The following is a 13,570-nucleotide window of genomic DNA, read 5'->3' on the forward strand; positions in this document are numbered from 1 at the left end:
CTCACCTTCGATTACCACTGGCAATCTGGAGAAGTGTGCTATTCACAGATTAATCCCGTTTTCGACTGTACCGGGCAGATGGCGTCGTGGGGGAGAGCGGTTTGCTGATGTCAGCGTTGTGAACGAGTGCCCCATGGTGGCGGTGGGGTTATGTTATTAGCAGGCATAGGCTACGGACAACGAACAATTTTATCAATGTCAATTTGAATGCACAGAGATAACGTGACAAGATCCTGAGGCCCATTGTCGTGTCATTCATCTGCCGCCATCTCATGTTTCAGCATGATAATGCACAGCCCCATGTTGCAAGGATCTGTACACAATTCCTGGAAGTTGAAAATGTCCCAGTTCTTTCATGGCCAGCACTCACCAGACATGTCACCCATTGAGCTTGTTTGGGATAATCTGGATCGACGTGTACAACAGCGTGTTCCAGTTCCCGCCAATATACAGCAATTCACACAGCCATTGAGGAGTGGGTTCAACATTCCACAGGCAACAATCAAAAGCCTATGCGAAGAAGATGTCACGCTGCATGAGGCAAATGGTCACACCAGATACTGACTGGTTTTCTGATCCACGCCCCTACCTTTTAAGGTATCTGTGACCAACAGATGCATATCTCTTTCCCCAGTCATGTGAGAATACTTTTTTTAGAATTGATTGATTTCCTTATATGAACTGTAACTCAGTAAAATATTTGAAATTGTCGCATGCTGTATTTATATATTTGTTACAGTATCTTTTCTATCTAATATTTCACACAGTGGTGAATGTAACTGTCTGAAATGTGTAGCAACATTCTAGTAATTCAGATTCATTATATTCGTCATCAAGCCAAGATAAGCACAAATTGAATTCTTACACAGTAGGCTGTCAATTTGCTATTTGTGTAACAACTCTCGTTGGTGGTAGGAAGAGTGAACCAAAGCGCAGCGTGGACCGTGTTCATGATTCTTTTATTTCAAAAACACTCAAACAAAATAACAAACAAGAACAGTTCTGTCAGGCAAAAAAAGAAAAGAAAACAAGAGCCCACAAAAATGACAACTTATATATGATCCCCAATCAGAGACAACGATAGACAGCTGCCTCTGATTGGGAACCACCCTTGGCCAAAATAAAAGAAATAAGAAACATAGACTTTCCCACCTGAGTCATACCCTTGACCTAACCAAACATAGAGAATAATAGGGACCTCTTAAGGTCAGTGCGTGACAATCTGCCCCAAGAGATAACGTTAAAATAAAGAGCAGTCTTTTTTATTAAAACAATGTTTATTAAATATATGGTTCAGTCACACAGTAGATTTGCAAGCATCTGCATTTAGCAACATTCTGCACATAAAATACAAATATGAATCTTGCAGCTAGCAAATCCCTGGCACCCATGACTGTTCCCAAAGAAACTAACAGATATATTCAAATACGAATGTCAAAAATCAATTTACACATGATTATCCCTTTATATGATTCAAAATTGCTCTTCCATTTTTGGAGAGCATACAAACTATAATGAAATCTAGACATACAGTACATCAATAACAGGCTGTGTGTATCATGATTCATAAATGTTAGTGCTAAAGTAGCATTTTAACAAAAATAAAACAATGTAATAAGGCAATTCATATTGATTCTGAGTCCAGCATATGAGTAGCCTGGTCCCAGATCTGTTTGCTCTGTCTTGCCATCTCCTATGGTTGTTTGAATGCCAAATCGACCATAGGAGTTGGCTTTACAGCACAAACAGATCTGAGACCAGGCTAGTGTATCAGTAGGCACACGGGTATTATTTAGATGACCATATTTGGTCATATTTACCCTCTGAAAATACTGAGTGACACCATTCCTCAGAGAGAGTGGAGTCATCTGACACACCACGTTGAGGCCAGATGTGCTGAGCGTTGGCACTGGTGCAATGTTTGAAACCGGTTCATTTTCTAACATATTTTCGAACATAACAAGTTAGGAAAAAGATAAAGAGCTTTTAGCTTTGTATTTTTGGTCTCTTTGATTCCCTTCTGAAAATGATAGGTGCAAATTTGCACTGGCGCAAATGATAAGTATATCTGGCCCCAAGTCTTCTAGGCTGTCAGATTAACAGATGGATCATAATTTCCCAGCAAAAAACCTAAGACAAAGTAACGGAGGTTAGTCCAGAAAAATAAGGCTTGCTTATTGCATAGTACAGTACTTCAACTCAGTTTTACCCCCCTGTGATGGCTGTGTCCAGATATGGGGGAACTTCAATTCTACCAATTCATACAGTACCTGCAAAGAAGGCACTCTGGGCCTTCTTTGTATGCGCATAAGCAATGGCATCTACATTAAGGCAATCTCAGAACGAAGCTAAATCTGACTTCAGTGAGTGAAGATTGACCTCGTGTCCAGTACGTGAAATGCATTTTCCCTGTCAACGCGTAGGCCTAGATTCAATCAGATCAAGCTTTAAACGGCGATAGCCAACACCCACATAGCTGATATTTTGCTGGTGTCGGAGGTGTAACTGCATTGACGTTGTCAAATAGGGGAGCAGCTGCTCTTGTGATCATTGCAACTAAGCCAGAGTTCTGAATGAAAAAATGTAGGCTACAGTTGAAGTCGGAAGTTTACATACACCTTAGCCTTATACATTTAAACTCAGTTTTTCACAATTCCTGACATTTAATCCTAGTATTTGGTAGCATTGCATTTAAATTGTTTAACTTGGGTCAAACGTTTCGGGTAGCCTTTCACAAGTTTCCCACAATAAGTTGGGTGAATTTTGGCCCATTCCTCCTGACAGAGCTGGTGTAACTGACAGTCAGGTTTGTAGGCCTCCTTGCTTGCACACGCTTATTCAGTTCTGCCCACAAATTTTCTATGGGATTGAGGTCAGGGCTTTGTGATGGCCACTCCAATACCTTGACTTTGTTGTCCTTAAGCCATTTTGCCACAACTTTGGAAGTATGCTTGGGGTCATTGTCCATTTGGAAGACCCATTTGCAACCAAGCTTTAACTTCCTGACTGATGTCTTGAGATGTTGCTTCAATATATCCACATAATTTTCCTTCCTCATGTCAATTAGCCATCAGAAGCTTCTAAAGCCATGATATCATTTTCTGGAATTTTCCAAGCTTTTAAAGGCACAGTCAACTTAGTGTATGTAAACTTCTGACCCACTGGAATTGTGATATTACAAGTGATTTATAAGTGAAATAATCTGTCTGTAAACAATTGTTGGGAAAATTACTTGTGTCATGCACAAAGTAGATGTACTGACCGACTTGCCAAAACGATAGTTTGTTAACAAGAAATTTGTGGAGTGGTTGAAAAACAAGTTTTAATGACTCCAACCTAAGTGTATGTAAACTTCTGACTTCAACTGGATGTAGAAATAATGATGCTCAAATTGAAAATCATTAAACTGAACAATGAGGATTTCTATCAGCCTAATCCAGGTGTAGATTACATCTCACGGTTCAGTGTTCCAATTTGTAAACAACGCTGCATGGGATTTCTGTCCATGCGACTCTCTGCAGCTAATGGCGATGTCTGCTTTAGGTATAATGCTCGGAGCCGCTTGTGGATTTGACAGTTCTAATGCAGTGCCACCTCAGGCACCGCCAAAACAACTGCTATGCAGATGTCGGCTTGCGTGGATCTGATAGAACCTAGCCCTTATTTTGAATTATAAACTGGGTGGTTCGAGCCCTGAATGCTGATTGTCTGAAAGTCGTGGTATATCAGCCCGTATACCACGGGTATGACAAAACATTTATTTTTACTCTTCTAATTACGTTGGTCACCAGTTTATAATAGCAATAAGGCACCTCGGGGGTTTGTGGTATATGGCCAATATACCACGGCTAAGGGCTGTATCCAGGAACTCCACGTTGTGTCGTGCATAAGAACAGCCCTTAACTGTAATAAATTGGCCATACACCACATCCCCTCGGGCCTTACTGCTTAAATATATCATATGGACCACTGAATGCTTTGCTAGATCACGAATGGCTGAATATGTCCGGTTTCCTTGATCTTAACATGGTTAGGATGAATACTGGGGTGAATACACAGTAAAATGACCATAGGCGTACAGTAAGTTGAGTGTGTGTGGAGATACTTGTGTTTAGTAGGAGTGAGTGCTCTGATCAGTGGTAGGCCAATGAGGATCAGTGAGGAGGAACCAACACTGCTCCTTATTGTGGAATACAAGTTCATCACTAAATGGGTAAACCCGTGAAGCACCAATAGTTTCCACAAGGCTCCTCTTAGATCAACTGGAAACCTGCTGGAGAAAAGGGGGACCACAGCATTGAGGAACAAAGGCATTTCCTCCATCATCTTCCCCGGGTCAGGTGGTGGGGTAGCCAGGGGCCGGAGGGTCAAGGGTCAGCTCCTACTGCCTCTCCGTCCTTCTCCAGCTCCTCCTGGATCTCATCACTGTTCCCTGAGTCGCTGCTCGCTACCGAGCTGAACGATGGAGAGTTCCTGCACCAGAGAGAGGGGAAACAAGGACAGATGCCAGTCATTAATATCTGTGTGATTATGCCTACTGTGTAGCAAGGCCTTTCTCAAGACACGTCTCAGTGGAACAATGCACTATTGCATTGAAATGCCATTGTTTGCCATGAGTGGAGAAAGAGGTGTTTCTGACCTGCCGGTGCCCCCTGAGCCCTTGATGAGTCTCCTGCAGGTCTCCATCTGCACATCCAGGCCTCTCTTCATAGAACACATCTCCATGTACTCCTGTAGGTGACGGTTCATATCACTCTTAGCTGTAGCCAACTCATACTGAGGAGAGAGCGAGAATCCAAGATGTGGGAGAGAGGAGTCAAAAGGAGAGTAAGAGAGTAAGAGCAAAAGAGTGGGAGGAGATGTGAGAGGGTGGGTCAGAGAGGGAGATTGAAAAGAGAAAGTGGCGCAGAGATTGAGGGGCAAAGACCCTCTGCAGTAATAATTGATGACTAACACACAGGAGAGTGAGTTGCACACATGAACCTTGACCTCTCTTCTCTTGGTTTCTTACCTCTATTTGACCCATGGTCTCCTGGTACTCCTTCTCTCGGTTCTGGAAAAGCATCTCGGTCTCGTCGATCAGGCTGCCCAAACTGCCATCCTGGGAAGCCTAACAATCCCCAACAGACCCATGTAAACTATGTGTATTGTAGCAACGTTCAAAGTGCAGTGGGAGACTTTACTTTGCAGCTTAGAGACACCGTTATCGACAATAAACAATTTCATAAAGTTTACATTCGTACAGTCGTAAAATGGATAGATAAGGTAGATAAACATCCCACTGGGCACAGACGTCAGTTCAATGTCTAGTTTTGATTTACATTCGGTTGAGTTGTCATTAATTCAACGTGAAATGAGCAAAACATTTCACCATCTCATTGGATTTAGGTTGAAGTTGGGTTAAATTCAACACCATCGCATTGAGTTTTTTGTTTGAAATGACGTGGAAACAATGTTGACTCAATCAGTTTTTGCCCAGTGGGATCGGTCAAACACACAATTTAGCAATACACACACAATTAGACAAACAATCAATTCAAATAAATAACGACACAATTGTATTTTTTACATATATTCCTTAACAGTTTCTGAGGCCACTCAGATGAAATGTCTTACAGTACAAGGGCATGAGGCAGGTAGCCTAGTGGTTAGAGCATTGTGCTAGTAACCAAAAGGTTGCTAGATCGAAAACAAGGTAAATCGAAAACCCGAGCTGACAAGGTAAAAATCTGTCATTTTGCTCCTGAACATGGCAGTTAACCCACTGTTCCTAGGTCATCATTATAAATAAGAATTTGTTCTTAACTGACTTGCCTAGTTAAATAAAGTTATTTTAAAAATGAGGAAATACAGAGAGAAGGCCTAAAAGAAATCCTCGACAGAGACATACAGGTAACTGACAAAATAAAGCAAACACTTGAGTCATTTGGGGCAGTTACCTGTATCTGACATATTTGAAAAGTTCCCAGACACTGCTTTTGGATGAGCAGTAGGGGGCAGCACTAACCTGCCCAGGGCCCTCCCCCTGTCCTTCTGCTGCAGCAGCACTGGCTGCAGCACAGGGGGTGTTGTAGTTGGCAAAGTCCTCCCAGAGGAGCAGTGTCTCCTCATTCTCCTCCCAAGTTAGGCTGTCACAGTCGTCATCAAAGTCAAACGTCTCTCTCCTGGTGACAAAGGAATTATCATCTGAGCAAGTTCTGCAAACAAGAAAGGGAGGGAGAAGAGGGAGGGACAGAGAGAAAGAGTGGCGACACGGAGGTGGAAAGGGAGGGGAGGAAAGAAAGAAGACAAAAAAGAAAGGAGGAAAACCAAAACCAAAAGGAAAGGCGTGCACATTTTAAAAGGGTTCGCAAATGAAGAGGACAGGGAAGAGAGAAAACAACAGAGACAGTGACTGACAGAGATGAAAACATCACAAAGTAATAAAGCACACATGAAACTGACTATGAAACGCTATTTAACGCTACAGACGACAGTGGGGATTTAATTCACAGATTGATATCATATGACTCAAACAACACAGTTAGTTGGATAACATATCGACTCTAGTCGTTCAGTTGGCACTCAGTAGCAATTGAGGCTAAACAAGTTACATAACACAGGTCAAAGGTTCGGCCACTCACAACTGATTGAGCATGCGTTTCATCTCGTCTGTGATGTTGAGTGACTCTACGACCTGCTCCTTCTCCTCCTCTTCATCCTCCTCTCCACCACCAGACTCAGTTTCAATCTCAGGACTCCTCTCCTCGTAGACAGCCTTACGCTCTTTCCTCCTGCAAGATGCAGCCCCCTGTGAAACCACACACCACACACTAGTCAGCTGTGTGTGAACGAGAGTGAAAATGTGTGTGGAAAAAACATTTAATGGACATTTGTGTCCCATTTTCCACATGGAATGAGCCCTTTACACAAGGGGTACATATGAAAAGCTATCCAGTTACTTTGCTCTCTGGGGGTGCTCTGGAGGGACTCAAGTGTGGGCTCATGTTGAACATCTTGCTCATGTCTTCTGAGTTGCGTTGCTGAGCCACGTCACAAAGCTTGGCCGTGATGTCAATGCGTCTGCAGATGTCCATGTCCACCTTCATGGCCTTCTTCTGGATCGCAGTGTCCAAGTCCGACATTTCCTACAATAAATATTACATTGGTTATGATGATCAGAGAATATTATACCCATGAGCTGTGTCACCGTCTACTATTTGCCCAATACTGCAAGTAAGAGTGTACAGTTTTCGGAGGCAGGACCTCAACATCATCATCCCATTTTTTAGTTAATCTCATAGTATCTCGAGGCAGCGACTTGCAGTTTAAAAGTAATAAACTCACTTAAAGGGGAAGTTTAAGAATATTTTTTTTGAGTGATTCCATACATTGAAACTAGTTAGGCAGACTTTGCTTCCTCCCTCTCTCTCCCTGCATTCTACTACTGGAAAGCGGCAAAAACGGGTCACATGACGTGTTTTTGTGCACTTCTTGCTCTGCTCTGTTGTCAGTCAATGAATGATTAATTGTGGAATTTTTTTTTGTTTTACTGAAAGCCTACGGCCGAATGAGACATACATTAAAACATTTTTTTTTTTAAAGTACTATCAATTTTGAGTCAGGTAATTTATACTTTTCCACATAAAACTATTGGGATCATTTTATGTGAAGACTGCAAAAACAGCAGATATGGGTAACTCTCTTGTGCTTAAAAACTGAATCTACCGCCCTTATTCACAATCACAGATGCAAGAGATAAGTACGAAGTAAACAACCTGACCGACTGCAACAACAGTGAAGATGGGTGAGATCTGCACGTGCGCTATTGTGGCGCAAACTCGGTGCCCTTATTTGGAGCAAATGGGGGAGAAGGAACTGGCGAAAAAGTTGAACAACTTATCAACGATAGCCTAAAGTTAGTTCTGAAAAGTGAAAATCCGAAGAGATGGCAGCAAGAGCAAACTGGTGTTCGGTCCCTGGCTGCACTTTATATAATAACTATAATAAATATCACTGTTTTCCGTTGACAGATGCAGAAGTAGAGATAAAATCAAGTAAATAGGATGTAAACACTCCTACAGCCGATCTTGCTAATTTACGTGTCTGTAGTAAGCATTTAATCGACAATGACTGCAAAAGAGATATACAATCGGAACAAAACACCAAAGAAAACTCAAAGACACAGCTGTTCATTCTGTATACCCATGGAATGGATCTCGTGTTATGCCAAAAAAAAACAGAAGAGCGTTTGAGAAGGGAAAGCATCAAAGCGAGTGTGCAGAGCAGACTGGTCTCATAAACTAGACAGTAACAGTAAACGTAAATCAGGGACACTCAAATTAGTATGATATACTGTAGTTATGTTTGATATGGTTATATAAATTAGAGGGGTTAATTAAGGCAAAAATAAAAGGAGGGTGGTTGGTCGGGGTGGATGTGTTGGTGTATGATGCGAACGTCTAGCAACCTAAAGGTTATGTGTTTTAATCTCATCACGGACAACTTTAGCATTTTAGCTCATTAGCAACTTTTCAGCTACTTACTACTTTTTAGCTACTTTGCAACTGCTTAGCATGTTAGCTAACCCTTCCCCAAACGCCTTTAGCTAACCCTAACTCTAACCATAACCCTTTAACCTAACTCCTAACCTTAACCCGAACGTTAGTCACCTAGCTAGCAAATTGGAATTCGTAACATATAAGTTTAGCAAATTCGTAACATACAGTACTTTTTTGCAAATTCGTAAAATATTGTACAATGCAATATCAATGCAGTTCGAGTTTATCTTATTGTGTTGTAACCATTGCACCATATCATGTAGACATTTAATTTCATTTAAATTGAACCTTTATTTAACCACAGCCTAGGCGCTCTACCGGTTAGCATATGTGCCTTGTCTTTATGACAATGGGGTTGAGGAGATTATAGACAGTAATTGTGTCATTTTACATTGCAGAATAAAAATGAAAGGTGTTGTTGCATTTTAATGACTTATGATCAGGTCTCGTCACTTTTATTCATAATCATAATCTCCAGTGTCTGATGTGTTGGTTAGCCATGGTTTATTTGCATGAGAACATTTCATGCTTTAACAACTGTATAGCCTTGCAAGAAATACATGGCCCCGGGAACCACCTGGGGTAGGCCTATGTGGCCGCATTTAGTCTGGTCTATTGTGTATTTGTAACCCCCACCTCTACTGTCGATAGTGGTCATGAGTATCATAACAATTTAATTACTTTTAGCCCCATGGACACAAAACATTTTTATTACAGATTATAAACGTGGTATCACATTATACTTGTGTCTTACTGTTAGAGACTATCTGACTTGATCCCGTGTTAATCTATTTATAATTCTATAATTAGCCTAGCAGTAGTAATTATCATGTTATGGTTGAGATGGAATGATCTATGTGCATTATATTTGTAGCGGTAGTAATTATTGTGTTATGGGTTAGATGGAATGATCTATGTGCATTAAATTTGTAGCGGTAGTAATTATTGTGTTATGGGTTAGATGGAATGATCTATGTGCATTGTATTTGGGCAGAGGGAAAGGGGGCCTGTCTCTTGAGGCCAAGAATGATTCCACGTGGGTTGAATAGTAGTCATGTGTCTGGAGTTAGTGCTGAAAGATCATAATTACTAATCTATAACACTTTCTTATATCTTTACTGTTTTATATCATTATATACTCTTGGTGTGAATGTACCCTTTTTATATATTCTTAGAGATTGAAATTAGTGCTAGGTTTAAGCTCTTTGTGTATGAGAAGTGTAATTATCGAGTGGTCTGCAGTGGACTGTAGGAATGTGTACTTCCAATAACTCAAGGCCTCTCCTGACTGACAAGAAGACCCGTGAAAGGCACGGAGGAATACGAAAGCTCTGGATTTAGGCTGGGACACGATAACACCAACAGGAGGAACAGACTCAGTTCTTGCCCAGCAACAGAGATTGATTGTTTAACACAGAAATACAACAAGGTCACTCCGCCGAATCGGAAGGTATAAATATATGTGCTTGTGTGACCTGTAGGGGTGGTTTTGCAGCTGTAACACCCAGTGTTGTGAATAAATCAAGCTTGAGTTTTTCTTGGGGGTCCGTCGGGATTATTGTACCAGAAATTAGAATCCAACCATTAGGATGGAAGTTTTTCTTTGTCAATACATATAACAATAGTAATTTAGCATATAACCCATACGATATCAACTGTCAATAGCTTTCACATTTAGAATTGTATGTATCAGGAACTCTCATTGTGTCACAAATAACATTGAGGTCAATTTCCCCAACTCACTCGCAGGTTCTGGGCTCAATGGATTGGTCTTCAAAAGGACCCCAAAGAACTGCAAGCTCCTCTGGCACCCATGTGAGTTGATGTTGTCGACTGGAAATGTTCACACATTTTCCCCATGTCTGATGTGTTGGCTAGCTATGGCTTATTTGCGTGACAAACTTTCAGGCAACTGTATAGCCTTACCTGGGATACCTGGCCCGAGAAACCACCTGTGGGATATGATTGTCCATAGTCTGTCTATTGTGTATTTGTAAGCCCCACCTCACATCGTCAATATGGGCTACGGGTATAATTACTTTTTAGCAGTATGTTTTACGGGTTAGTAAACATGCTATCACTTGTGTGTTAGGGTGGACATTTTTCTTTGTCAATACACATAACAATAATAATTTGGCATATAACCCATACTATATCAACTATTAATCCCTGTCACATTTCCTTTTGTATATAAATACTGTATGAACTGACAGAATGCTAATCTTGCATTACATTTGTTTTATGAAAGACTGCATCAACAAGTCAAAGCTCCGGGCCTCCCACCCAGCCGGGGCCTGATGTCTTTCAGGCATCCTGGTCCCCTACCCGTCTCTTAAAGCTCTGGACCTTCTACCCATGTGTCCCTTACCACTAAGAAGACCAGGCAGGAGGTAACCAGCTCTGTATTTGGCACTTGTTCATTGCATTATGAAAACATGCATTTCACATTTGATTCAAATGGGGGACAGTAAAGCTGCTTTAAATGTGTCATAATGCGGTCAATCTTCTCTCGCCATCTTGAGTCCATGGGCTTTGCAACTGTGTCCAGAGCTTCAGATTCACCAGAAAAAGATCCAAGAGTCTTCGGTAAGTATCCTAGGACAATTGACATATTTTCTATGATTCCATATAGCAAGGTCTTATTCAGTATGTGCTGTTATAATTTCTGAACTCTTTAAGGCCATATTGGAGTATTGTCTTTCTAAGGAGGATCAGGGAAATGCATCCAGCTACAGCAGCCTCCTTCACCTCGTCCTGCGCAACATCCACGATCTCCACCTTCCCAGCTGGACACAAGCTTTAGCTCCCCTGATTACAAGGACCAGGGCTCTGACGACATACTGTACCGCCAACATCCACCGAATCAAGTCTGGAGTCTTGAGTTCGACTCAACCACATCTTCAACAAACCGTGATCAGTGGACCCAACGGAAGTATACTGTGCATGGAGTCCAAGATCATGGATCTCATTAAGCTAATCCAAAAGTGTTGGTCTGCCATGATCAACACTAGCAAAATATTAAAAGGAAAACAAATCGAGATCAACTGGCAGAGCGCATCAAAGGATGTATGGGGAGTTGGGAATCTTGCCCGAATGTTAGAAGGATGTCACAGGCTAATGTAGTTGCACCGTCTTCAGTGCTGTTCACTGGTGACACTTTCCCAGACATAAATTACTAGGCTGAACTATGTCAAATACAGTTCCCTTCACAAACAACATACTTTTTAGTCCTCTTACTTCCTACCCGTCACAACCCAGGATTACAGACAGACTGAAGCAGGAAAAGGTCATTTCCACTATGGTTCAGGATAGAAATGAAGGCAAAGCTGTCCACATCTGTGGTGATGGAAGGAATGACAGCCCTGGCTGGCTACTCCGCTAAATTTACGACATATAGGTAATTGAAATTATAACCAGATCATAATAAATCATATTCATATCATAATCAATATTTTTTTAAGGGACATTTTAGTTCTGCATAGCACATAGCGTATGAAACAATGGGTTCTCTACTTGACATGAAAATCATTCATTCCTTAATTTATACAGCTTCATGGATGACAAGACCAAGAAAGTAATTCAAGCTAATGTGATTTCGGTAGGTCCATTCATTGCAGTTATTGCTTCCAGTATAGTCAATGTGAATGGTCAAATGTTAAATGGTATTTCAAATCTGTTTTTGTATACCTCTTATTTTTTGTATTTTCCAAAACAGGTCACTGAAGCCACCAGGTCAATTTCAAGGACTGAACAGCATACTGACAGAGGGTGTACCTGTAGCGTTTATAACTACTCTTGTTCACCAGGGCTGGCACAGTTATCGTATAATCGTGTAACAGACAATTATGGACAATAAACGTGAACTCAAAAATATGATCGTCTTAATACATATTCATTTTAGGAGAAGGAGGAATTCAACTTCATATTCAAGTAGATATAGTTTACCCAATAGCAGTTTTCAATTTGAACATGAAGTGGGTACAATTGGTATTCGTTTTACAGGTAGAACTGCATCCTTGGGAGGAGAAGCTGTGTTGTATTCATTACGTTTGTCATATATATTTTTCAGAGATGCATTACAAGGCTTAAAACATTTTTCAACAAAAATGACAATTATGACAATAACCGTGGCCATCTGCATGGCAATTAAACGTTACCCCAAATTCCATCATCGTCACAGCCTACCTTCCACCATCAATAAGAAAAAGAATGCCAGAAGAACACCCAACATGAGCTGGACTGCTCGCATGTTTCAAAGGGTAAGTTTATAACTATTCCACCAACAGCAGAGATGTCCTTCACTGTCATGTTTGCGCTTTTTTGATGTTTAGGTAAATTGACATTTCCTCTAATAGGCTTGACAAAGAAACTTCAGGCAGAGTCAAAGAAATGCGACGAAGTGCTAAAATGCGCTACATGGTCAATCCGACGTCTGCATTGGCCGTGCAGCATTTACGGTGACATGGACTCTGCAGAAGTCAGGGCGGTTCACACTTCTTGCGCTTCGCGGAGCAGCACAGAGCTTTTGTGAAGGAAGTTGTCAATGAAGGGAGTTTGTGTTTATACAGGACCTCTCGGCCTCACCTACCGTCAACCAATCATGTCAATGCGGAGCTATTCGTAGCCCTCCACATCAATTTCAGGTCAAGACTCTGGTGAGGACGATGAGCACTCAGATGAGCTTTCCTGAGTCGCTATCTGACAGTTTGTGCAGAAATTTTTGGTTGAGCAAACTCACGAGTTTCATCACCTACATGCGGTCTGCGGTTGTGAGGCCGGTTGGACACTGCCAAATTTTCTAAAACAAGTTTGGCGGCAGCTTATGGTAGAGAAAGTAACATTCAATTCTCTGGCAACAGCCTGGCAGACATTCTTGCAGTCAGCATGCCGAATGCATGCTCCCACAAAACTTGAGACATCTGTGGCATTGTGTTGTGTGACAAAACTGCACATTTCAGAGTGGCCTTTTATTATCCCCAGCACAAGGTGCACCTGTGTAATGATCATGCTGTTTTATCAGCTTCTTAATA

The 13,570-nt window shown here is 41.4% G+C and overlaps 1 protein-coding gene across 5 annotated transcripts in view; it reads right to left on the reverse strand.

Moving 5' to 3' along the window:
- Positions 1–940: 940 nt before the first annotated feature.
- The window catches only part of LOC135504552 (intermediate filament family orphan 2-like), a 48,496-nt gene continuing 35,866 nt past the window's right edge, over positions 941–13,570 (reverse strand). For 2 of the 5 annotated variants that reach the window (XM_064923247.1, XM_064923250.1), the window contains 6 exons: positions 6,942–7,127; positions 6,624–6,790; positions 6,008–6,197; positions 5,012–5,110; positions 4,640–4,776; positions 941–4,473 (listed from right to left, as the gene is read on the reverse strand). In XM_064923247.1, the coding sequence (XP_064779319.1) occupies positions 4,368–4,473; positions 4,640–4,776; positions 5,012–5,110; positions 6,008–6,197; positions 6,624–6,790; positions 6,942–7,127 (885 nt within the window). In that variant the 3' untranslated portion in view covers positions 941–4,367. The remainder of the gene's footprint in view (positions 4,474–4,639; positions 4,777–5,011; positions 5,111–6,007; positions 6,198–6,623; positions 6,791–6,941; positions 7,128–13,570) is intronic. The other 3 variants (XM_064923248.1, XM_064923252.1, XM_064923251.1) reach the window with 2 other exon arrangements.

This window comes from Oncorhynchus masou, chromosome 18 (genome assembly GCF_036934945.1).
Source record: "Oncorhynchus masou masou isolate Uvic2021 chromosome 18, UVic_Omas_1.1, whole genome shotgun sequence".
NCBI classification, from domain to species: domain Eukaryota; kingdom Metazoa; phylum Chordata; class Actinopteri; order Salmoniformes; family Salmonidae; genus Oncorhynchus; species Oncorhynchus masou.